The sequence below is a fragment of the Phascolarctos cinereus genome, unplaced genomic scaffold (assembly GCF_003287225.1).
Source record: "Phascolarctos cinereus isolate Bilbo 61053 unplaced genomic scaffold, phaCin_HiC Scaffold_3;HRSCAF=262, whole genome shotgun sequence".
Taxonomy (NCBI): domain Eukaryota; kingdom Metazoa; phylum Chordata; class Mammalia; order Diprotodontia; family Phascolarctidae; genus Phascolarctos; species Phascolarctos cinereus.
In genome coordinates this window covers 669,697-694,251 of record NW_027555736.1, presented here as the reverse complement: position 1 = coordinate 694,251, position 24,555 = coordinate 669,697, and the positions used below count along the sequence as shown (strand labels likewise).

Genomic DNA, 24,555 nt, shown 5'->3' with positions numbered 1-24,555 from the left:
GCCATTGTTTCACTCAGGATAGCAATTAATGTCTCTTTTCAAGAATCCTTTTCTTATTTATTATTGGTAGAAAGGTCAGACTCGGTCATCTTAGAAGGGAAAAAAAAGCTCTTCCTCTCCCCTCACAATTCCTTTCCAGATATGACAGGTAATTCTCCAGAACAATAATTAAACTTTATAGATTACAATTAAAATTACACTTTTTCTGCAGATTGCTTATATGACAGTCAAACTATAAATTCAAAATTTTGTTGCCTCTTCAAAATTCAGTAACATCATCCATAGAATCTGTGGGAGAAGCCACTTTCTGGGTGTGGAATCATAGGGATTCCTTTCCCATATGACTTGAACCAAATGGCTAATTCCTTAATTCTGTAACACGTCCTCATGTCTAAAATGTTTTCAGTCCCTGAAAAATCATTTTGGGGGAGGCCCCTTAAATCTTCATTAACATTCTGTTCAGTACATACACCACAATTAGAACCACTTACCAGACAGGCTGTTTTCAATGAGAATAAAACAACAAATGTCACTGGCAACATTAATAGTGGTAGTTGAACATAATAGATATGTAATTCTGCATATACTAATACTACATAAATACATTCAAGACAGTTTGTGGAGGGAGAACATTGGCAATGTGGGGGGAATCAAAGTTTTCCATTGAAGGTGGCTATATCACAAGCAGCAGCAGAACTGATCAGGCCCTCTCCATGCTCTGAAAAGTGTTGCCATCTTCTCCAGGAAGAGGAATTCAGCAAGAGTTAGTACCAGAGAACAGCCTCTGACCTTCTATGGAGGACTTAAAGAAATAGACAAGGATTATACGGGATGAGATGATACGGAGGGCTTGGGATCTGCACTGGAAAAGGGATCCTCTAGACCAAGGAGGTTTGCAATGATATTACAAGTAGCCCTTCTGCTGGTGGCAGTGATGGTAGTGGTGAAGACAGCAGTTGCCATTGATAGGACCTGTTTTTTCCCCAAAAGACACTGCATCCTAGGCTACCTTCTCCAAGACTGGCTGTTCTTTCTCTTAGACATCTCTGCCCCCAAAATAAAAAAAGCTAGCATGGAGGAGGAAACATTTTTCTTATTCCTTTCTCCTCCTAGGCTGTCTCTTTTTGATCATCACTTTTGGTGGTCCTCTTCCTCTGATGTTCACTACATCCTCTCTATCCCCTAGTCCAAATCATTCTTGCAGTTACCTACCAATTCTTAGGTCCCTTTCCCTCTGTTCAGTAGCTGGCTCACACCTCCAACTCTGCTCGTATTCTTGGGGCCTTCCACATCCGTGTCAAAGTTTCCTGGAGCCCCTTGACTTTCCGGTTCATCAACCTCTAAATCCCCTCCACCTCCGTCTTTACTTCACCACAGCTGCAGAAAGGGATAGTCATGACTTTGCTCTCCAAAGTGGTGCAGGATTCAAGTTCAAATCAAACTGATTCACTAAGTGTGTTACCTTGGATAAGTCATCTAATGTCTTTGAGACTCAGTTTCTTCATCTGTAAAATGAGAGGCTTGCAGTAGATGACCTCTGAGGTTCCTCCTAGATCTAGGATCCAACAATCTTAAGGTTCTGACTTCAGAATTTCCCCAACCACACTCTCCTAAACTTTAATGTCTTCTATCCCATGCAGTCTCAATCTATTCTCCTTCCTCCCTGTGACCTTCAGTGCCTCCTTGTCTCCCTATCCCCTAATTGATCACTCCTCATCTGTCCTCCCTTCCCATCCTTCCCAGTCCGGATGCTGGGGTCCAATGGTTGAACTGCATGCTATCAGCTACTCTTGAATCTCTCACCCTTACCCACCCTTTATTACACTTTTCCAAACCCCAACCTTGCATTACCCCCATGATCCTCCTTCTATCCACATGCCCCCAGATAAAGCTGTATATCTCTGGAAATGAAGTTCATTGGAGTTTTCTGTTGTCTAATGTCAGATGGGACCTCACCACTTCATGGCAATCATTTTGTTTTCCCTGATTGATTCTCTAGTCCACTCTAAAACAGCTATTCCAAGTCTTCTCTTGGCTCAGACATCCCAACCACCTCCCCTACCCTCCAATTATGATGTCACTACTGTTTTTGCCTTCATGGATATTCCCCCAGGTGTGACTCATAGTATTTCCCCCTGGTTCCTGGGTTTCCTCACACACTACATTTTCCTAACTTACAATGATACTTGTGGTCCTACTTTTGTGCCTGTGGTGTGTCTTTTGAGTATGTTATTCTATTTTCCTATTAAGATCTTATCCCACTTATCCGGTATCTTTCCCATGAGGCTAAATTGGTTTTCTTGGTTGGGAACTATGGTAAGAACTTATACCATTAATAAAGAGCTTTATGTATATAATCTCTCTTGTTCTTCATGTCAGCTTTGTGAGAAATGATGATGGGGGATGGGTTGGGTGGGGTTGGCAGTAGCACGGGTCTGTGATGACTTCAGCCGACATTTATATAACGATTTCAAGTTTGTCCATCACTGCTCATGTCTTACATCATTTGGTCCAGGGAAAAAAGATTCCTGAGGGTAACAGAGGTATTCTCCCCACTGAACAGGTGAAGAAATGGTGGCTTCCAAGGGTGAATTGGCTTGTCCATGGCCAGATGGCCAGTGAGTGTCAGAGGCAGATTTTGAACACAGCTCTCTATGGACTGCAAATATTCCAGCCTTTCCAATGGAGCCACTGAATTATGTAAAGTTCTGCAGAACTAGAACAAAACCTATCCAAAATGAAATGAGATGTTGGAAACCTTACAATGATTCTTGCCAGAATCTCAGAGAAATTTGCAGCCAGGATTTTCTCAGGTTGGTTTGGCAAGAATGCAGGCAGAGCAGGGGCCCCAGGAATTAACACAGGGCTGGAATACTCTATTTCATTCAATTTCTTCATAGCCTAAATTCTGCATTATCTGGAAAAGACCTTCATTTCAAGAAATTACCTGTCATGGCCAAGGGATTTTTGCAGGTGTGCAGGTTTTCCCTCCACTTAAAAGTCCCACCCTAGACTCCCTTACCCAGAATCATCATTTATACCCAGATTTTTGGTACCAAACTTGTCATTTACTCTAGTGGTCTTTAATCTTCATGGTGTTTTAGGGCTAACCCCCTGAAGTTGGGTTTCCTCGCCCCTCTTAGGCCACAATCCCAGGTGCTTTAATTGGAGAATCTCAAACATGGCCCATTTCAGGTATGGCCGCCAGAGGGAGGAATGTTATCAGGGCCAGAGTCTTCCTTGGACAAAGACTTGATGCCTGGGACCAGTGATTCCTCTCATTTATCTAGACAGCATGACCTTCAGTTACTACCCACTGCTCTTGCCTCCTGTGCCGACCGGTTGTCATGTGAACATCTGGAGAAGGTCAAAGCTATGTCCTGTTGTCTTCAGACAATTTGATCAGCCAGTCAATGAGCATTTATTAAGCATTTACTATGTGCCAGGTACTGTGCCAATCACTGAAGAAGCAAAGAAAGAAGCCCTCGGTCTAATAGGGGAGATATCAAGCCCCCCACCATGTAAAAAGAAGGTAGAGACAGGATCAATCACCACACATTTCCCCTTCCCTTTGAGATAATTAAAATAAAACTGTGTCAGATGGGTGAAGTGTCACCAGCCTCATCTTGAAGGGCCATGCACCCACTCCCCAGAGGAGGCTGTCCCTATTTCCTTGCCAAGAATCATCCCCCAATACCAGGCAAGCCCAGAGCTGAGTTCAGACCTTTTTGCTATTGGTTTTGATTAATTAGTTGTATTCTGAAGATGTGCAGGTGATTATGGATGTTTGCAAGTTCTCTGCCCTCTTGATTTCTGTGGCCTAAGATGACACCAGAATCTGTTGGTTCGGGCCCATCTTTCAGTGACTGTAAGCTTCCTGAGGGCACCATTATTTTATTTTTTAAAATCCTTGCTGTGAAGCGTGTTGCCTTGCCCAGAAGAGGTACTTAATGAATGTTTGGGCATATTAACCAACTGCTCAGGCCAATGGGAACTTTTCCTGCTGGGGTTTGGAGTAAGAAAGTCACTCTATACTCTTCATTGATAAGGGTGCCCTTTATGTCCTCAGCAGTGGTGATGGGCATATTGGATCATTGCTGCCCCTCCCCCAGTGGCCCGATGGCCTGCACTTTGGAAGTGCCCCCCCCCAGGCATGATGAGCATATGGCCAAAGTCACCAGCAATGGGACAACCTGTAGGTGACCTGTTCATCCAGAGTGCGGCATTCAGACTCCTTTACACTTTGGAGGCCCCCTCTCAGTGGGGTCCCCAATTCAGCTTCTGTCCCCTTGGCCTGGCCCTGCCACCATTCAGTGTGGTCATAGCCATCTCTGTATATGCCTCTGCACAAGCCAGGTGTCTCATTGATGTCCTGGTCATTCATTCCTTTCAGGGAGCTCACTCTCTCCAGCATTGGCACTGATGCTGCAGGATCCTGGGAGTGTCGGGTCAGCAATAGATATGGCAACAAAACCAAAGGGGTTGAGATCACGGTGTTGGAAACCACGGCACCCTATTGCCCTGCAGAAAGAACCTGGATGAAGCAGGGTGACTTCAGGTAGGATGCAGCTTGGGGCTGCACCAAGTCAGTCTCTAAAACCATTGGGTTGGTGGCCACTGGTGGTGACGGTGGAAGCCTGCTATGGGCAGGGCGTGCAAGCCACTGACATTGGCCATCACTGTAGCTTTGCCCAGCACTTATGCACAGGGCCTGGTACATTGGAGGTGCTGAAAAAGCATTGACTTACTGACTGGTTGACATCCAGAGACCAGAGTCCTAATGCATGCCTTCTGGAAGCACTTTTTACTGCACAAAGGACTTCCCTGGATGTCCCTGAGTGACAGGCAGCACCAGTGACTCATCCATGATCAGAAAACCAGGAAGTCTTTTTTTCCCAAATTTTTAAAAATTTTTATTTAAAGTTTTGAGTTCCAAAGTCTATCCTTCCGTCCCCTTCTCCCCTCCCCACTCCCTGTGACAGTAAGCAATCTGATATAGGTTATGCATGTGCAATCATGTAAAACATTTCCATATTACTCATTTTATACAAGACAACTTGAATAAAAGAAAAAAATGAAAGAAAGAAAGTCAACAATAACCTGCTTCAGTCTATTCAGGCAGCATCAGCTCTTTCTCTGGAGTCAGAGAGCATGCTTCATCACAACCCCCTTTGGGGTTGTCTTGGATCATTGTATCACTGTGAAGAGCCAAGTCAGTCACAGCTAATCATTGCTACAATGTTGCTGTTACTGCCTACAATGTTCTGCTGGTTCTGTTTGCTCTGCTGTGTATCAGCTCATATAAGTCTTTCCAGGTTTTTCTGAAATCATATTGCTTGTCATTTCTTACAAAACCAGGAACTCTTATAGATGGGACTTGAACCCAGGTTCAAATCTATCCAAATTCATTGCTTGCTGTAGCACCCATGTACCAGACTGCTCTGGCATGAGGGTGACTGGAGACATGGGAAAGTAATAACTATCAAGGACGTACTTCTTTAAGGTCTACAAAGGGCTTTACAGCAAGAGCTCATTGGATCTTCACTGCAAGGTAGGCATCATTATTCACATCCCCACTTTACAGATGAGGAAACTGAGGGAGGCATAGGTGAAGTGACTGGCCCAGAGTTCACTAGCAAGGAAATGTCTGAGGCCATATTTAAATTCAGGTCCTCCTGACTTTAGGTCCAGAGCTCTAAACAGGGCACTTTGATTCAGATAATTTTCTTATACTTCTGCTATGGAATCCCCCAATAAGCATTTACAAAGGGCCAATGAAGGCAGACCTTACTCAGTCTGCTTTTCCTAATGGGGTGTCACTGCCAAAGTCAGACAGTTCAGGCCATCCCAGAGTTCCTTTGGTAAGCATGTGCATTTTATTTAATGTATTTCAAAACATCCTGGGAGAGGCGTCCCTGCCCTGGACTGCCAAGGGGCCCCAGGACACCAGAAAGGTGGGGGAGACATCTTGTTTCAGATGCTGCCCCCCTGTAGGGGTGGATGATGGCTCAGTGTGAAGGAAAAGACTATAACCCACTGAGTGTATCTGGGTCTGTCGGTGAAGGCTTAGAGTGTAACTTTAAGGCATGGTGCCAGAGACCATTTGAAAATACAGCCACTAACTTCTCCCTCATTGTATGACCTATCCTCCTGGGTCTGCCTCCCCTGCCCCATCCTGCGCTTTGGGTGGGTGGGGGTGTGCAGGTCTGAGGAACACTTCAGAAAAAGCCTATGCCCTGGCATTCAGACCAAGAGGACCCCCTCCACTCTGACACTGGGAAATGTCCCTGCTTTGTCTCTCAAAATAAAAGCTTTCTATGTTCCTCCATTCCTTCTCCAGCCAACACCAATGGCATCCTGTCATTGTGTATCAATCAAAAGCACAGACTGTGGAGACGGCCCGCACTGATCGTTCCTTACAAAATCCACACAACCACATTTTTGAAACCTCTATCAAAACCCTGCTGGGTTCTTGGATTTCTCTGGTGTTTGTTTGAAAGTGATGCATTAAAAATTGTAGAGAATGTCTTTTGGACCAGCCCAGCTTTCTCTCTGGAAGGCAGTTCCAAAGGCTGGGCCTCCGAGATATGAGCTGCCACCTGCCAGGGGCTGCTGGTGTCGTCTTTGAAGGTGAGGTCTTCTGGCAAAATCGGTGGGTAGGAAGAGAGAGACAGAAGAGCAGCTACCACTCCCAGGATAGGAAAGGAGGCCACCCCGCTGGAGAAATCTGCTCCCTTTGGGGCCTGCAGAATTGAGCGATGGCGGAAAGAATGAGAAAGCTCAGATGTGAAACATGACGCCACCGTGTCCCAGCCATGCCTCCTCTTGCCTCTGCTTTGAGAAGGCTTTGAAAAATGCCTTCTTAACTGGGAAAAAAAATTTTGCAACAAATATCTCTGATAAAAGCCTCAGTTCCCAAATATATAGAGAATTGAGTAAATTTATAAAAATACAAGTCATTCCCCAGCTGATAAATGATCAAAGGATATGAAAGGACAGTTTTTAGACAAAGAAATCAAACCTATCCATGGACATAAAAATGCTCTAAATCACTATTGATTAGAGAAATGCAACTTTCAGAGTAGCTAATATGACAAAAAAAAGAGGAAAATGTTGCTGTTGGAGGGGATATAGGAAAACTGGAACACTAATGCACCGTTGGTGGAGTGGTGAACTGATCCAACCATTTGGGAGAGCAATTTGGAACTCTGCCCAAAGGGCTATACAACTGTGCATACCCTTTGATCCAGCAATACTACTCCTAGGTCTATATCCCAAAGAGATATTTTTTAGAGGAAAAGGACCTTTTTGCACAAAAATATTTATAGCAGCTCTTGTTGTGGTGGCAAAGAACTGGAAATTGAGGGGATGCCCATCAGTTGGAGAATGGCTGAACAAGTGCTGGTCTATGAATGTAACTGAATACTGTTGTGCTATAAGAAATGATGAGTAGGCAGACTTCAGCAAAACCTGGAAAGGCTTACCTGAACTGATGCAGAGTGAATAGAACCAGGAGAACGGTGTACACAGTAACAACATTGTACAATGAAGAATCGTGAATGACTTAGCTCTTCTCAGTAATACAATGATCCAAGACAATTCCAAAGGACTCATGATGAAGCAGACAATTAGCCTCTGCAGAAAGAACAGACACTGCCTGAATCCAGACTGAAGCAGACTAGTTTTCACTTTCCTTCTTTCATTTTTTTCTTTTATTTCAGTCTTCTTGTACAAAATGACTAATATGTAAATGTTTTATATAGTTGTTCATGTATAACCTCTATCTGCTTACCATCTCAGGGAGGGAGGGAATTTGGAACTCAAAATGTTAAATAAAAATGTTAAAACATTGGAAAATAAAATATTCCAATTATAAATAAATAAATATAGCATATAACAAAAATATCTTCTCAAATATTGGGATTAAAACCACAGTGTCTCCACCATTCAATTTATTCAATGATGCATGGCCTGCTTCCGACCTTCTTCCCTCTTTTCTGGGATGTCTTTGGGGAAATGAGCTTGTCTTCATTGGTTTAAATTTTTCATTAACTCAGTTCATTTTCTCATCTGTGTCCTCTCTCTGCGCTGCCTTCTGCTTGGCTGCTTAGTGAACTGTGGGGAATGAAGGTAATTTTTCCTCATGGCTGAACTTTACTGGGAATTGAAACGAATCAGTTACTTTGCTCATCTCAGGACACTCCGCCAATAGCACAGACAGTGTATCTTAGTTTTTAAGATGAAAATGGGGTGAAGAGTCCGTGCTGAAACTTGGTGACCGCTAGTTCTTGTTGTGCAGTATTTTCCATCTCCCAGCTCCCATGGACCAGGCTGACTCCACAGGCTTACTTTCTCTCTGTGTAACCCCCAATCTTGAAGAAAGCTTAGGTGTGGTTCATGACCAGATTGCCCTAAGTGTAGTTGGGTGACAGGTCCCCAGCTCCTGCCCAGGCACTAGAGACATGTCAGGAATAGGACAGCCTTCATTCCACATTCTTAGAAAATGTCTGGCCCACCCTCGTCATGGTTCCAATCTTCCAGCTGCTACAGGCAACAAGCTGTTGAGGAGACTGGTGACCAGATCCTAACGTCAGGAACTCTCACTGTTGGGGTTATCCATGAGGCATTCCCAAAGCTGGCACTGACCAGGAACATTCCCCCCTCTGCTTAGAAGGCTGGATTCAGGGACTGTGCAGAGAGAATTCAGAATTCCTCCTCGACAGAGGAATTTGGGGTTCAGGAACAGTGTCATCGAGCTCTCCCCTCAGGAGAATGTGTTGGCCTTGTCTTGTGATTCTCCCATAAACATCATCCTTTAAGGGGAGGGGAAAATATCATTGCCACCCCACCTCTGCGTTCACACACCCATACGAGTGCACACACACAAGTGCTCATCCCTGAGCATGCACAGGCACAAACACAAACCACCCCCAGGTAAAAAGCCTCCTGGGTGGTTACACTGGACAATGGCTGATCTGGTGTCTCAGTTCAAAGCAGCTTTTCCTCTAACCCCTTAGTCTGCAGATATCCCCTCATTAGGAGACAGCCCCAGTCTTGAAAACCCCAGAAGTGGATGTGCAGAGGCCTTGGAGTAGGGGCTAGCATGCCAGACCAGGAATCAGACCTGGGTTCAAATCTTTCCTCAGACACACCCTGGCTGTGTGACCCCCGGAAAGTTACTGAACCTCTCTGTGCCTCGATCTGGGCTCAATGGTTTCCCAGGACCCTCCAAGTCTGTGAACCCACCTATGCCCCTCCTGAGCCAGGCCATATTTCTTAGCTCTGTCTCAGCCTTGGGGCCTGAAAAGGCACCAAGCCGGGCCACCTGAAGTGTCTCCCTGTGGCCTTCAGGCTCCCTAGAGGCCCCGAGTGGCTCCTCCAGACTCTGAGGGAGAACATTCCTGAAGTTCTCCACATCTCTGTTGTTTCTAGGTGGCCCAGAACCTTGGCCGGAGTGACGGCCTCCCGCCCCTGCCTTCCCTTTTCCCTGAGCCTGGTGTCCCTTCACAACGGTCCCGAGGAGCCCAGGGCTTGGCGCGGGTGCGGCCAGTCTGGCCACTGGGACGTGGCCGACCTCTCCGAGTGCCCTCCTCCCCAAGAAGTCACGCGGGAGCTCCTCGCCTTTGCTACGGTAGGTGAGGGCACGCCCCGTCCTAGGGAGGCTTCCGCTGTGGGCGCGGTGTGACCAGAAAGGCCGAGGCGGGATGTCAGGTGGGTGGGCCTCCCCACAGAGTCTCTCTTGGGCACAGGAAGCAGGGGCGCCGGGGACGCTGAGGGCGGCGGGGGCGGTCAGCACATCCCGCCAGGAAGAAGCTCATCCCAGCAGACAGGCAGGCAGGCCGGCCGGCCAGCTCCTGGAAGAAGTGAGGGACAGTGCGCTGGTACTAATATCAATTCGAGGACGTCGTTCTGCGGCGGGCAGGCAGGCAGCGCACGTTTGGACGTCTTCGTGGCTAGCTCGCTCCCACCTCCTCCTTTCCCAGGCTTCGCAGAATCCTCAGCTGCCTAATGAAAACCCTAGGGCCAGCCAGCGGCTCTCCTCATTCTCAGCCCCTTGTCACGGAGCCTGTCCCCTCTCAAGTCTCCATCAGGTCTGCCCACTTCTTCCACTGGGTTCCCCTCGAACCCAGCTCAGTTCTCTCAGCCCTCTCCCGCTCCCGCTCCCCCCACTGTCGGGCATTCTCAGAGGCCTGGCTTGCTCCCAAATACCCTTGTTCCCCTGAATATCTTCTGCAGCCCTCATCACACCTTCCTGGCCTCCCCCGACACCTGGGCCAGGAGGAGGAGGAGGAGAAGGAAGTGGCAGACTCCAGGCTTCCCACTGCACTTCTGGACTCTCTCTTCCTTTGGGGGTCTTGTGTGCATGCTGCCAAACACTGACTTGAAACAACTAGGTTGCCTAGTGGTTAGAGCACTGGATCTGGCGTCAAAGACCCAAGTTCAAATCCATTCTCAGAGCTAAGTGGCCTTGGGAAAGTCACCCTCTCTGCCTCAGTTTCCTCAGTTGTAAAATGGGAATAATACTTACAGAGTTGTAAGCACTGCTAACCACTGGGTCTCAGTGAGGAGACAGAACCAGTAATGCTGGCATTTTCACTTGGTAGAATTTTTAGTGATAATAGATATAGGGGAGCCCAGGGCACAGTCTGCCCAGTGGCCTATCCATTCCCACTCCCCTAAGTGGTTCAAAAGCCTTTGACTTCCAGCAGAATACTTAACGTGGGAGTGGCCAACCTCCAAATCTGGAAGTCTGAGTCTAATTGTCCTCTTCTTTGCTTTGGGAATTTTAAGGGGAGAAGGATGATCCTTTCTTACCCCAGAAGCCATCCTAAGTTGTCACAGCAGCCCATCATGGTCAACCAGAGACAAGCAGGCACTTACCCTCCTCCTCAGAAGAAAGGCTGTATTGATCCCAAGGGAGGTAACCTCCTCCCCACCACCTGAGTTGAGCTTATGTGAAGCCTGAGCCCAACAGAAAAAAAAAATGGTATCTATCCTGAACTGGGCAGAGTGCCTGGCTCTCCATAGGTGCTTAATAATGTTTTGATTGATTGCTGTCTTCCAAAGGAATCCCCTTCTAGGGGTAAGACTGGAATATGTAGGACCATCCAATGACTGACCCCAGGATGTGGGGGTGGGGAAGGAGAGAGGGTGTTACCTGCTGTCTTGTCCTGGAAGACTGAGGCTTTGACAAAACAGATTTGGCAAACACTGACTTCAGAAGGGGCATGACTCTCAGATTCCCTTCCCTCCCATACATGGTCTGGCCTCTACTAACATTGAAAGATTGATGGATGCTTCTGATGTCAGGCTCTGATGTCCTTTCAGATGTATATCAATGCCACCAATGCAAGGGAGTTCTCCCTCCAGCTGGCCGCCTATACTCAAGGTACTTCCAAGTTTGCTGGGAAGATGGATGTCATCCACCTGGCCCAGATGATGGAGAAGTTACTGGCCTTCGTGGATGAAGTCAAAGAAGTGAGACATTTCTATTGGCAAAATGTCCTGGGGGTAGGGAGGGGGGTGGGCAGAGCAGGGGCGCATAGGGGCTAGAGGGGGGTCTGCGTGCAGGTGAAATAATAGAGTTTGGGGAACCATCCACATTTCTGTTTGGTGTCTGACCCTGTCCTTGTGTGTGTAGGGGGACAAACACTCCCCAGCAGCAACTGTCCTCTGACCTCTGAGTAAGAGGCTGACCCCAGAGTAGGACATGGGCTCACTGCCCAATGCCAGGTAGCTGCTATTCAAATATGAAACAAGCCCAATCCCCCATCTCCTCCCAGATGTACAGCACTGTGCCTGCCTGCCTCGTCAGGGCTAAGGGCAGCTCCTCCTCACACTCAGTGGCCTGGGACACCCATGCCCTCCCTTAAGCACTTCCCATGTATGTGTTTGCTCAGTACTCAGCCTGAGCTGCAGAAGAGTCAGACGGGCTTGGAGAATTCTGCGACAACTTGGGTGTGCCCATGCTAAGGAGGCCACTAGAGGAGGACTAGGAGAGAATGGCCTGAGCAAGGTGCTTTTGGATGGATTGCCAAATGACCCAAGGCAAGTACATCATCTTCTCTGGGTCTTCCCAGCCTCAGAACCTCACCCCTGGCAGAGCCTGAAAAAACACCAACACCCTCCTTTCTTTTTTTTTTAATTTTTTATTTTTAAGCAATTGGGGTTAAGTGACTTGCCCAGGGTCACACAGGTAGTAAGTGTCAAGTGTTTGGCCTGAGGCCGGATTTAAACTGACTTCCAGGCCAGTGCTCTATCCACTGTGCCACCTAGCTTCCCCCAACACCCTCCTTTCCATGGTCCTAGCAAGTACCCACTGACCTCTTCTTGGAGAGGGAGCCCCCACCTCCAGAAGCAGCCCAGCCCACTGTGGGACAGCTCTCAGAGTGAGGGTTATCCTCCTGAGTGGCTCTAACAGACCTCCTGCTCCACCCTCCCATGCTCCGGTCTCTGTCCTAAGGGGGTCCAAGCCCAACAAGGCTCATTTCTCTCCCACTGGATGGCCCTTCATTTAGTGAAGATGTCTCACCTGCTTCTAACCCTGCTTCTGTCAGAGTTGTGGTGAAGACACACAGTCTTCAGTAGAGTAGGATAATATCTGTAAAGCACTTAGCACCATATGTGGCACACAGTAGGTGCACAATGCATGTGTGCCCTCCTCCCCAGAATCTTCTTCTCCCTGGGGTCAACATGCCCATTTCCATTAAGTCACCTGCTTATGACAGCGCTCTAATCCTGGCCACCCTCCTCTTATCTCTGCTACTCATCCAAGATCCTCCTAAAATGCAGAGCCTAGAACTGAATCCAATGCCACAGAACAGAGAGGACCTGGCCCTCCTTGCCCACTCCCTTCTGCACTGACCTTACCCCAGGCTGACGTTCACACTCAACCTCTGCTGAATCCCACTGTAGTCACCAAACCCCCCAAATCTCCTTTTCAGACAAACTCTCATCGGGCCAAAGTTAGGGGGCTGATAGTTTGACCCTCAGGGTGATACTTGACATTCCTCTTATTTGTCTTCTTTGTGGCTTTGACCCAGTGTCCTCCCTGTCCCCCAGTGTATTTGATGTCTTTCCCGCCATGGCCTCACCTGTAAATTCAATGAGTATACCACCTATTAAGGAAGTGCCTGGTCTACCTGTGACTTTGCCAAGTCATTGATAAGCTAGCAGAGCTCCCTGGGGCATTCCATCGGACACCTTCCAAATTGGTGTGCAACAATTGGTGATTAATTACTCTTTGGCCCAGTCAATTCCACCAGTGCCCCTGAGTGTTCTCAGTCCTGTCCATGGGCTGTGAGGGGCTTTACTGCACACTTTCAACAACATTAACCATACTCCCAACCCGTCAGAAGCAGGGTCACGGCCCGCCTAGTGACAGATGGGCTGTGCTTCTCGGCCTGGGCTCGGACTTGTGAGACCTCCCTGCCCCCCTCTTTCCAGGCTCTGTGTAGTCTGGGCTGTGAAGGATTCTGAGCCAAGGATGCTTTGCTGACGTCCTGGTGATGCCTGCTCTGTTTATAACGAGAGTTGGCCATCAGGCAGTCAATCTTCACGTGTTGACACAGACAAAATAAAAATAGGATCAGAATGAATCTCCACAGAGATGACATCATTGGATGCAGACGCCCCCTAGGATGAGGCTTCGCTTCAGATCATTTGTAACTGAAGGGTGTCAGTCTGGTTTATTAAATACACTGCCTGCCGGTATCATTGGGCACTTTGCTCCATGGGATGCCATAGAGGCTTTCCCTCTTGTGAATCTCCCAGCTCGCTTTTAGGGCTTCACCAAAGCCCCTTTGCCTGCCTGCCTGCCCAACACTGCTACCAAGGTAAGCAGGCAGCCAAGGGGCTAGGGGCCATCTCACCACAAGCAGCCCCCCTGCTCCCAGTGTTTAACTACCCCTTTGTTTGACCCAGTTCACTCGGAGCCCCCTGGGCACCAGGGCTGCTGCTCAGGACTCTGACGATAAGTCTGGGAGACATTCATGGGCCCGGAGGATCACAGGACCAGCAGTTCTCCTGCTCTGGGGATGGGGGGACATTGACAACTCCATTTTGGGTGCAGGAAATCCCTGAGCAATAGGCCCTGGCCTGGCATACAGTAAGTACTTAATAAATGGTTTTTCATTCCTCCATATAAATATCGGACTGTCCCCAGCTTATGACTGTTGTTATATTATAATCATTATTAAAATGATACTGAAGACACCAGGAATATGGAAGACCAGGCATTCAGTTCCAAAGGAGGGACAAAAAAGAAGCCCCTCCCCCCACACAGAGAAGGTTGTGTTGGGCCTCTGATGCAAACCAAAGGAAGTCTAGAAAGGTACCTTCTAGAGCTTTGGGGAACACCTCCTTAGAGAACATACAGCAAAATGGGAATAAGCATCAGCCTCGATAAGAAAAGAAAGCTGGAGGGGCTGGCATCTTCACCGAGCCCAGAGCCATCTGAGCACCAAGAAAACCTAGAAACTAGGGGCCAGGGGAGGTCATGGGGGCAATGGTTGGGGAATGACTGGACAGGTTATGGTGTGTCATTATGGTGGAATTAATTGCTGTGCGCTAAGAAATGGTGAAGAGGAATGTTTCAGAGAAAACTGGGCAGACTTGTATGAAACGATGAAGAAAGAAGGGAGCAAAACCAGGGAACCATTTATACAATCACAGCAATATTGTAAAGAGAATCACCTTTGAAAGACAGAAACTCTGATCAACACACTGATTCAGCCTTGGTGCCCTGACACTGCCTAGCCGTGCTGCCCCCACCCCACCCTGTTGGGGGCCCTATGCTACCCTCTTGTGTCAGAAGACCTTGAGGTTCTGAGACAAGTCCAGAAGGCAGGACTCTGTGAGGCATCCCAACCTTTCAGCAATTCAGAGTCAGCTCCACATCTGGACCCTCCCTTGCCTCTCTCTGGGACATCATCCCTCACAGCATCTCTCATCTGTAACATAGTGGAGACAAGTGCCCACAATTCAACACTCAGTTTTATATTTCTACACAAGCCACCTGGCTTCGTCCAGAACCCAGCAGGGTCTTGACCCCTACACAGGGTCAGAGACTGCTAGAGCTGGAAGGAGCCTCTGAGCCATCTTTCTGGCCTCCTCACTCCTCACAAATGGGGAAACTAAAGACCAGAGAGGGTTGAATGGGGAGAGTTCCCAGCTCTTCCCATGCCCAGCCCTAGACACAAGGGAATCACTAGAGCCCACCTACCTTCCTCTGTTGGACTGAACTGAAGACTACAGCCTGTGATGTCTAGAAACTTGGGCTAACTGTTCAGGTAGCCCCTAAAATAGAAAACCAAATTCATCCAGAATTCCTTAATGTCCTACAATCCACAGAGTTCAAAATGGTTTTTCTGAGGGAGCCTGAATGCACTGAAGACTCATAATTCAATCTGACTGCAGGATCCACTTCTCCCAGACCTCCAGGGAATTGTGTGTGTGCATCTCAGGACCTTCCTTGGAAAGTATCTATTTATAGCTACAGAATCACAGCCGAAGGATGCAAACATGGCTGGACCCCCTTCCCCCTCCCACAGGGGTCCATAGTTCATTCACCTGCCTGGTGAGGCAAGCCCTGGGTTTCCTGCTGGCAAAGATCCAAAGTCTGGATATAGCCAGTGCCTGACCTCAAGGAGCTCCCAGTCTAACGGGGGCATGCTCAGATGGGTACAGTTTGAGCTCATGTACGGTGCCAGACATGCTGTGGGTTGGGTCTGACTTTTCCCTGGTCAGTGGTGGTCAGGGCTGAGGAATCATACCTGCCTCCCTGCTTCTCTCTGTTTACACTGAGTGTTTTTTTTTAACCTCAGTGTTTTTCATTTTGAGCCAGTAGTTTGAAAGAGAAGTGATTTCCCAAAGAGATGGGGTTGCACATTTGTACTGAAGGGAAATTGTACAAAAATAAGCAGTCAAGGCGAGCAAGTCTGAAATGGATTCATTTTGGACAAGAAATGGATGAAGGGTCAAGGCATAGGCAGCTCCCTGTGGAGGATGTATCAAAAATAGCCTTTCTTCCTTCCACTAGCCACATGCTCTTGGCCTGGTAAATATAAACAACAGGAGGAGAGACAAGGAAAGAGACAGGGGAAAATCAAGGAGGCAAATTGCTACAAACCATGGACTCCCCAGGGTCAGGGATGTGCCTGGGAGAGCTGGGGCCACCGTCACTGGGGGCTCAAAGCCCAACCTCCTTCTTGCCTCAGTGGGTAGATTCATTCATTGTTACTGTGGGCAGGAACATGAGACTGAGGAGGACCCCCTTCCGAAGACCTCTGACCCTTGATGCCTTCCTCTTTTCCCAGACTGGCCCCTCTGTTCTGGCTTCACTTTCTGCCCTTAGGAATCCCTTAGATGCTCTGACAGATGGCCCTCTACAACTGAATCCCATTCACCTTCCTGCTGTCACTGAACATCCCTTCCAAGACCCCAACCTTCAATGATCCCACCTCTAGACCTTTGCAGTCCATCCTTCATGCCTAGAATGTCCCTCACCCTAACCTCTTGGAATCCCTCCCTCCAATGGCTTTCTTCATCCCCTCTCCTTCCCTCACAGTTGTTAATGTTCTTCCCCCTCCCCTGAATCACTTCCTATCTGGCTTCTGTGTCTTTGTGACATTTCCGGTCAGCAGAATGTAAGCTCCCTGAGAGGACTTTGTCCCCAGCATGGCCAGGCTTCCCCCAGCCTCATCTATACCAGCTTCCCTGCACTGGTGTCTGCTTCTCATGGCCACTCAGAGCTTTCTCCTTCTCCTCCTATGTGCCATAATACACACCCACTACTCTTACAGTGCCCAAAATGAACCTTGGCTTGCTCCACAGTGGCTTTCATCCTTCCTTTCCCAATGTTCCTTGCATACAATGTTTAGTACCAGACTAAACCCTGGGGTTGCCGTGGGTATGTTAACATCCTTTACATGCCTTGGGGATGTTTGATGTGAGAAGACAGATGCTCTGCTTCCATCGAGGCTGATTCGTCTTCCTCCAACACTCGGTTACACCCCAGGAGGAAGGCTCTGATTCTTGATTCCAGTGGGTTTTTGTTAATTTTCTCAAGCAATATTTGTTATCTGACTGTGGAAGGCACAAGAGTAGGAGACACTGTCCCTTCCTTGGAGGAATAAACTGAAAAAACTATATCTGGAAAGAAGAGAAGTTATGCATCACTCCTCTCTGCACAAGGACAGGTTCAAGTCATCTATGAGGAGGGCCCCTGGAAAGCCCAAGATCACACGGTCTCCACTTCAGCCCCGTGAGAGTGGCTAGTGCCCTTCATCTCTTGCAGGTGAGCCTTACAGTTCTCCAGTTGCACAAGGGCCCGCAGCAGTAGCTGTGTGTGAAAGCCAGGATCTGAAGCCACATCCCCTGACCTCATGTCCATCTTCTCTCCAATATCCAATAATCTAATATACCCTGCACTCTGTAACTGTTGGCTTGCCATTTTCAACTCCACAGAGATGCCTCTCCCAGGTTTAGTGGATCACTTCTAATCTCATCACATGCTGCTCACTCAAGCCTTGATTGATACCACCTGCCTCAGCCTGCCTTCCCCTCTGATTGGAGGCTGGAGGCAGAGTCCGAGCCCCTCCCAACGCCTTCCTTTATAAAGGGCAGACACTGGACTTGGCTCACTCCACTTTGTCCCTGCCGACCTGCCTGGCTGCAGCTCCAGCAACAAGGTGCTCCTCAGCTGGACACCCTCCTCATCCCTTTCCTGCTTCCTTTTGTGAGTTGTCTCCCACATTAGGCTGTAAGCTCCCTGAGGGCAGAAATTGTCTTTCTCTTATTAATTGTCTCCTCAGAGCTTAGCACAGTGCCTGGCACATAGTAGGTGCTTCTTGAATGCTCATTGAATTGGATATTGAATTGGATTAATAGGTTCCTGGAATTTCACATAAAGACCATGTGAGAACATGCACAGCTGGGTGAGTTGGGTCTAATGTAATTAGCTTCCTAGGAATGGGAGTGGGAAGGGACCTTAGAAAGGACCAAACTTCACCCTTTTGTTTGACCAGTGAGGAAACTGAGACCAAGAGGGGAAGCTCCTTGCCCAGTGTCAGTCAAAGAGTTAGTAAGGAGCTAAGGCCGGCCCCAGTGAACACTTCTAGTCCTGGACCAATCCTTTCTTCCTATGGCATTGAGCAGAGTGAGTGGGCTTGTCTGCTCCATGTGGTCTGTCGTCTGTCCGGGGGGCATGCTAGCATGGCTCTCACACAGCCCTCGGTTTCTTCTTTCCTGTAGCTCGGAGATGCTCTGGTCCAGATTTCAAGCAACCTCATGTTAGTCGATGATCACGTGCTGTGGGCAGCACAGAATGAGGATAAAGCCTGCACCAGAATCCTGCGATGCATGGAGCACTTGGCTGACCAGGCTCTGAGTCTCGGTGCAAGAGCGGTGTCAAAGGTAACTTTTCTGGGCTTCCTTGATGGGGTTCCACGAGGGATTGGCAGCAGTGGTTGTGAGTGGTATCCCATTACAATGCCTGCACATCCTGCATCCTCGCCCACAATGCCCAGGCAGCCTCAAAACTTAGCACCAAAAGGTCCTGGGCATTCCTCTGCCCACTAGGCTCTTGGGTGACCCTGGGTGCCAGGAGGTGCCTGCTCCCTTCCATTGATGCAGCTTGTGCTGGGCCAGGGGCACCCTCCAGTGTGCAGGGATGTCACATTGATAGTAAGTTATTCTCTGCATTAGCCGTGGACTCCTACAAAATGAGTAATTGGGGAAACCCATTTCCCTGGAGATGCATGCCTACAGTGCCCCCAGTCCTTCTCTTTTTCCTCCTTAAGCCCCTTATGAAAGGGGGAAGACCTCCCCCCAATTAAGGGCAATATTAACAAAGAGGTTGATATTGGTCGATAGCCAGAGGTCAGCCCTTCACCATGGGTGCTGGCTGGCAAGACTGGCTCCAGCTTTATGAAGCCCCACATCTCTCTGAACTGTCTGAGGGAGAATAGCCCTCAAAACATCTGATTCCACACTTCTCTGTAAAACATGACCTTGTGTGTGTGTGCGCACAAGCACGCACACATATACGTTCATATGCACAAGATCTTTCACAGCTGCATTTGTCCAAGTCAGTCTGGTGCCCCTTGATCATGGACTTTCATGGTTCAGGGCCCTGCTTGTCGCTGACAAACATGCCGCATTGCTTTGTCAGAGGATTCTGAGAAGCGACTGACATCGTCCCTTTTTATCCCATCCCTGAAGTGACCACAAGGCCAAAACAAGGTTGTCTATGTCAGCTGTGGAGATTGGGAGGGCTGTGATGCAGAGGCCACAGGGCTGCTACTGGGCTGGAAGGTAAGGCTGTGGCTTAGGCCTCGGGGCCCCTTTGCTTAGGGGGCTCTTCCAGAGAACTCAGATCCTCAGAAAAGATGAGTTGTAGTAGAAAAAGCCATGGGTGTGGAGTCAGCAGAGATGTGAGCCCAAAGCTGACCTCAGACACTTGGGAGCTTCCTGCCTGTGGACAGGAGACCTGACTACTCTGAACCTCAATCTCTTCATCTGTAAAATGGGGACAGTGACCCCTGCAGCATGTATCTCTCATGGGGTAAACATCTGGCTGCCCCAAGAGTGTGCCTGCTGCCACCACAAACAGAGGGTCTCTTTCTTTTCCTTGTTTCTGCTTAATAAGGTGGGTCCTGGAGGGATACAAGTTCCCTTTTCCCACCACATGCCTTAGGGCCTAGGAGGCTCCTCAGCACCTGCCTCTTCACTTCTGCCCCAGAGCATTCCTCTCTCCCTTCAAAGCCTTCTTAGCTGCCCCCCTCTACATCAGTCAATGAGCACTGATTAATCACCAACTTTGTACCAGCCTTCTTGAACTGAATTATAGCTGGCCTAACACCCCCATTTTGCAGATGAGGAAGCTGAGGCTGAAGGGTAGTGAGGAGCAAAACCACAGCTCAAACCAGGCTTTCCGACTCCAAATATAAGAGCCTCTCATCCTCTGTCTTTTTGGGGAAAACAAAGGAATTTTCTGCTTGGTCACCTTGATTTCAAGGCCTGGAGTGAGCCAGGAGTATTCAACAGGACCTCAGGCCTTGGGAACCTGGAAGCTGCCTTCCCCATCTTGGAGAGTGGCAGCCAGGATCTTCCTGATGTCTCTAGGGCACTAAGGAGGGACTGAAGCTTCCTCAGGAAAGGAAAGGGGTCTGACCCATCATTTTATGAGGGACTTTGGCACCTTTTGGATGGTGGCTTGGAGATGGGAGAGGCTTACAGGTCCCATCAGACAGGTGAGGGGGAAGGCCCTGAGTCATGGTAGTGGCTCTTAGTTGTTCAGTTCTTGTCTCTAGAAGACACAACCCTCCCATTACACATCCAGTCCCAGGTTCTCTCTTGAGCTTCAGCAACACATCACCAGGCATCTCAACACCCAGAACAGAATGCTGTGCTTCCTCTCCAAGCCCTCCTCATTACTCTGCAGCATCACCATCCTCCTGGTCCCCAGGCTAAGAACCTCAGGGTGATCTTAACTCCTAGCTCACACTCACCGCATATATCTAACCCTATGCCAAATCTTACTGGTTTTATCTGCATGATACCTCTGGAATATGCCCCCTCTTCCCCCCTGATGCTGGTGAAGACCCTCCTCAGCTTGAGCCTGGACCATTGTAGTGGTTGCTGGGGGGAGAGGAGGGTCTGCCTGCCCCAGGTCTCTGCGCACCCCATCCATCTTCCACTCAGCCACCCAAGGGATTTTCCTAAAGCTCAGGTCTCACTATGTGCCCCGCCCCCACTCAATAACCTCCAGGATCACATATAAAGTCCTTTGCTTGGTGATTCAAGCCCTTCACAAGTTGGTCCCTTCCTGTCCATCCAAGCTTATAACACTTTACTGGTGCCTACATGCTCCACAGTACAGCTGCACTGGCCCATTACCTGCCCCTCCCAGAGGACTTCGTCTCATACCTCCATGCCTTTGCTTGGGTTGTCCCCCATGCCTGAATTCTCTCCTTCCTCAGCACTATCTCTCGACTTTCCTGGCTTCCTTCAAGACAACTCATATCCCACCTTCTGCAGGAGGCTTTCCCCAGACCCCCTCCCCTCAAAATGGGATAGTCCCTTCTTTGAGATTGCCTTCCCTCTATTCTGTATGTAGCATGTCTTAATTATGTACATGTTGTCCATCCTTTAGAATGTGAGGTCCTTGAGGTCAAGGCCAGTGCTTTTGTCTTCTGAGTATCCCCAGGGCTCATCCCAGGGACTGGTGCATAATAAGTATTTAATACATGCTTGCTGACTAACTGGAAGAAGGGGATGGATGGGAGGGGTGCTATGGATGTAAATCAACAAGACTTGGCAGGAAATGTCTATAGTGGGGGGGGAAGAGTTAGGGATAATTCTGAAGCAAGGACTGAGGGGCCTGGAAAGATGGGGGGAGGCCTCTCCTTCCCGGAGAGGAAAGTTTGGAGGATGGGAGGGTTCTGTGGGAATGGTCTCTCATTGGAGGCATTCTAGGCCCTGTGGCATTCTAGGCCCTGTGGAGCGTGAGGGACTGATGGGATAGGTCTGTGGAAATGACCAGGAAGTTGTTGTCAGTGAAAGACTAAAGGTTACCAAGCCAAGGGCTGACCAGAGATGATCCTTGAGTCCACAGAGCCTAAAGTCCACTGAGTCTAAAGACAACAGGGAAAGAGAGGACACCATGGGGCCCTGGCCCAAGTCCAGGATGGTACCCAAGCTAAAGGGCTTAGTACTGGTTAGTTATCTAGTCAAAGGGATTGAGAAAGAGAGTTCAACAGAGAACTCATGGAAGCCAAGGGAGGAAAGGGTGGTCACAGCACCAAGGGCTTCAGAGAGCCCAAGGAGGAAGAGGGGTGGGAAAAGTTCACTGCAGTTAGCAGCTACAAGAAGATGGATCTTCTTGGAGAGAGTCGTTTCAGTCACACAGGGAAGCTGAAAGCCAACTTTCAAGGAACAGAGAAAGTGAGTGGGAGGTGGGTAATTGGAAACAGCTGCTAGACAGCATCTTGGTGGAGTCTGGTGGTAAAAGGGAGAACTATCAGATGCTAACTCTAGAGAGAGCTGGCCAGGTGAAAGGCTTTCAAAGAGGATACTTGGGCATACTCACTCATCAACCACAGGGAAAGAAGGAGCCAGGAAGTACAGTGATATTAAAGAGAGTGAGCGATATGGAGTGGGCTGTGCTCCCAGAAGGCCAAGAAGGAATAAAAGAAAACCCAGAGAAACTAGAGAAGTAGGAAGTTGTTCAGAAGAGGCAAAAGCAAGTTACTGTAGCTAATGAGGTGAGGAGAGTTCCCCAGGGAGTTGGCTGCAAGAATTACTAGCAAGAACAAGAATTGTGTGTGCTGCCTCCACAAAGTATGGAGAGGAGGGAGACTTTTGTCATCACACATACTGAAGGTGCAATGTTTTTTTATTCCTGGCATGGTCAAGTGACTGCTATCTATGCTCAAAGTGCAGGCTTATAGGCTTCTTCCTATAAGCCACATACCTAGAAGGTATGTAGGTAAGATGGAGGATCATGAGGAAGAGGGAAGGGTCTGGGATGGCTCTGAGGTTGTAAACTTGAAAATTTGGTAGGATGTCAGTACCCTGGACAGAAATGTGCAGATGACAAATCTGGGAAGGATAACTAGCATGTTGGGTGATAGAGCCAACTCTGTCCTGGTAGGACACACAGTCCAGGAGCAATGAAACCTTCTCTTGACCTTCATCGATCACCTGACCCTTGCTAGGTGCCTGACACTTGACCAGAAGGGTCAAGCCAAGTTCAACCCAAGTCCTTCCCACATAATCGTTTGCCTGGAGACAAATGTTCAAGCTATGAACCTCTTCTAAACTGGGGGGGGGGTTGCCCCTCAGCTCCAACCTATATCCCTGTTTGTATAAAGCAAACTTCCAGCACTCACAAATTTATCCCATGGTCTGGGACTGCTAGGGGTGGAAGAGGGAGAGGGGACTATATGACACTGAACAAGAATGCTGAAGGCTATGTAAAGGTAGCTAATATTTCTCTGTCTTCATGGGTCCTTCAATAAAGCCTGTTCCAAGAAATCAACCCTGAGTATCCTTGACTGGATAGGACCAGGAAAACCTGTTGAGCCTGGGATCAAGGTGGATCCAAAAAGAACTTGGGTCAAATCTAATAATTTCACATTTAAGGGGGGTGAATGTTAATTCTCTCTCCTGGGTTGTTCCAAAGTCACTTTTCCCAGTATGACGGAGGAGGCATGGGCATCTTCTGCACAAGATGGCAGGTCCATCCAAATCAGTGACATCCTCTTAAGCCAGCAGTAATAGAGCAGGACTTAACTAATGAGCATCCAAGCACCAGGAAGCGAGAGTCCCGTTGCCCTGGAACCTAGTAAAGCCGCACAAGGACTGGCTTCCATTCTCTAAGGATTCGTTCATGTTGCTTCGCTTTATGAAGGAGGCTGGTGATGTGGAGTGCATCCAGAAAAGGGCAGGCTGGTGACTCTCTTCAGCTCTTCAAAGGGCTGGATTTGTTCTTCTTGGCTCCAGAGGGCAGAGTAGAAGTGGTAGGTGAGCTTTCCAAGGAGGCAAGTTTAGTCCAGAGATGGGCACAACTTCCAGGCATTTAAGGCTGTCCAAGCAGGAACAGACTGTCATCAGCTGGAGGGGGCATTCCGCCACTAGAGGTCTTGAAGTAAAGGTTGGATGCTTTGTGGGTCTGCTGTCAAGGACATCCTTGTTACAGGATGAGTTGGATCAGAAGAATTGAAGTCCCTCCCAAATCTGGAGGCATCATTCTTGAATTCTGTGGCAGGGAAGGAGATTGAGTACAGAAGAAGGAGGGGATTGACCTCAGGGAGGAAGAAGGCTGCCTCCTCCTCTGAGCCTTGGAGGTATTGTGAGAGGGAATAGTGGATATGGGACATCTCCAATCACATTTTCTCTACTTCCTCAGTGAAGCTGAGCATGACAGTCTCCACTGAACAATGGAAGAAATAGCACGGGTTGGAGAGGGTGGGGAATGAAGGAAATGCCTGCATAAAGAGATAGCTAGGTGGCACAATGGATAGAATGCTGACTCTGGTGTCATGAAGACTTGAGTTCAACTCAAGTCTCAGACATTTACCAGCTATGTGACCCTGGGCAAATCGCTTCACTTATATCTGCCTCAGTTTCCTCAGCTCTAAAATGAAGATAATAATAGCACCTCACAGTGGTTGTTTTGAGCATCAGATGAGATAACATTTGTAAATATCTTAGCACAGAGACTAGCACATAGTAGGCATTTAATAAATGCTTATTCCCCATAGAAGAATGTTCCCTTTAGGAAGTATAACTCAGAGTCCATCAGGGAGACCTGAAAGTATTGGTGTGCAGTAGTGATACCCAGTTGAGATCAAGTGTGTGTCATTCCCCCAGAAGTGTTCAAAAGCCCATAAATAGGAGCAGAAAAGAGAGACCAAGATTTGGGGGGCAATATAATGTGCATGGCAGTAGGAGAAGGGGCGAGGAGTTCAAGGGCTGAGGCTCTATGGAGTGAAAGTGTACCCAGGCAGGGCTTGAAGGACTTGAGGGATGAAGAGGGAGGGGCAGGAGAAT

General features: G+C 48.5%; 1 protein-coding gene across 1 annotated transcript in view; it reads left to right on the top strand.

Annotated features, from left to right (window-relative positions):
- The window catches only part of ADGRA1 (adhesion G protein-coupled receptor A1), a 288,662-nt gene that overhangs the window by 138,215 nt on the left and 125,892 nt on the right, over positions 1-24,555 (top strand). Inside the window, exons 8-11 of the mRNA XM_020973047.2 lie at positions 4,394-4,558; positions 9,433-9,631; positions 11,329-11,478; positions 18,253-18,414. Of these exons, the coding sequence (XP_020828706.1) occupies positions 4,394-4,558; positions 9,433-9,631; positions 11,329-11,478; positions 18,253-18,414 (676 nt within the window). The remainder of the gene's footprint in view (positions 1-4,393; positions 4,559-9,432; positions 9,632-11,328; positions 11,479-18,252; positions 18,415-24,555) is intronic.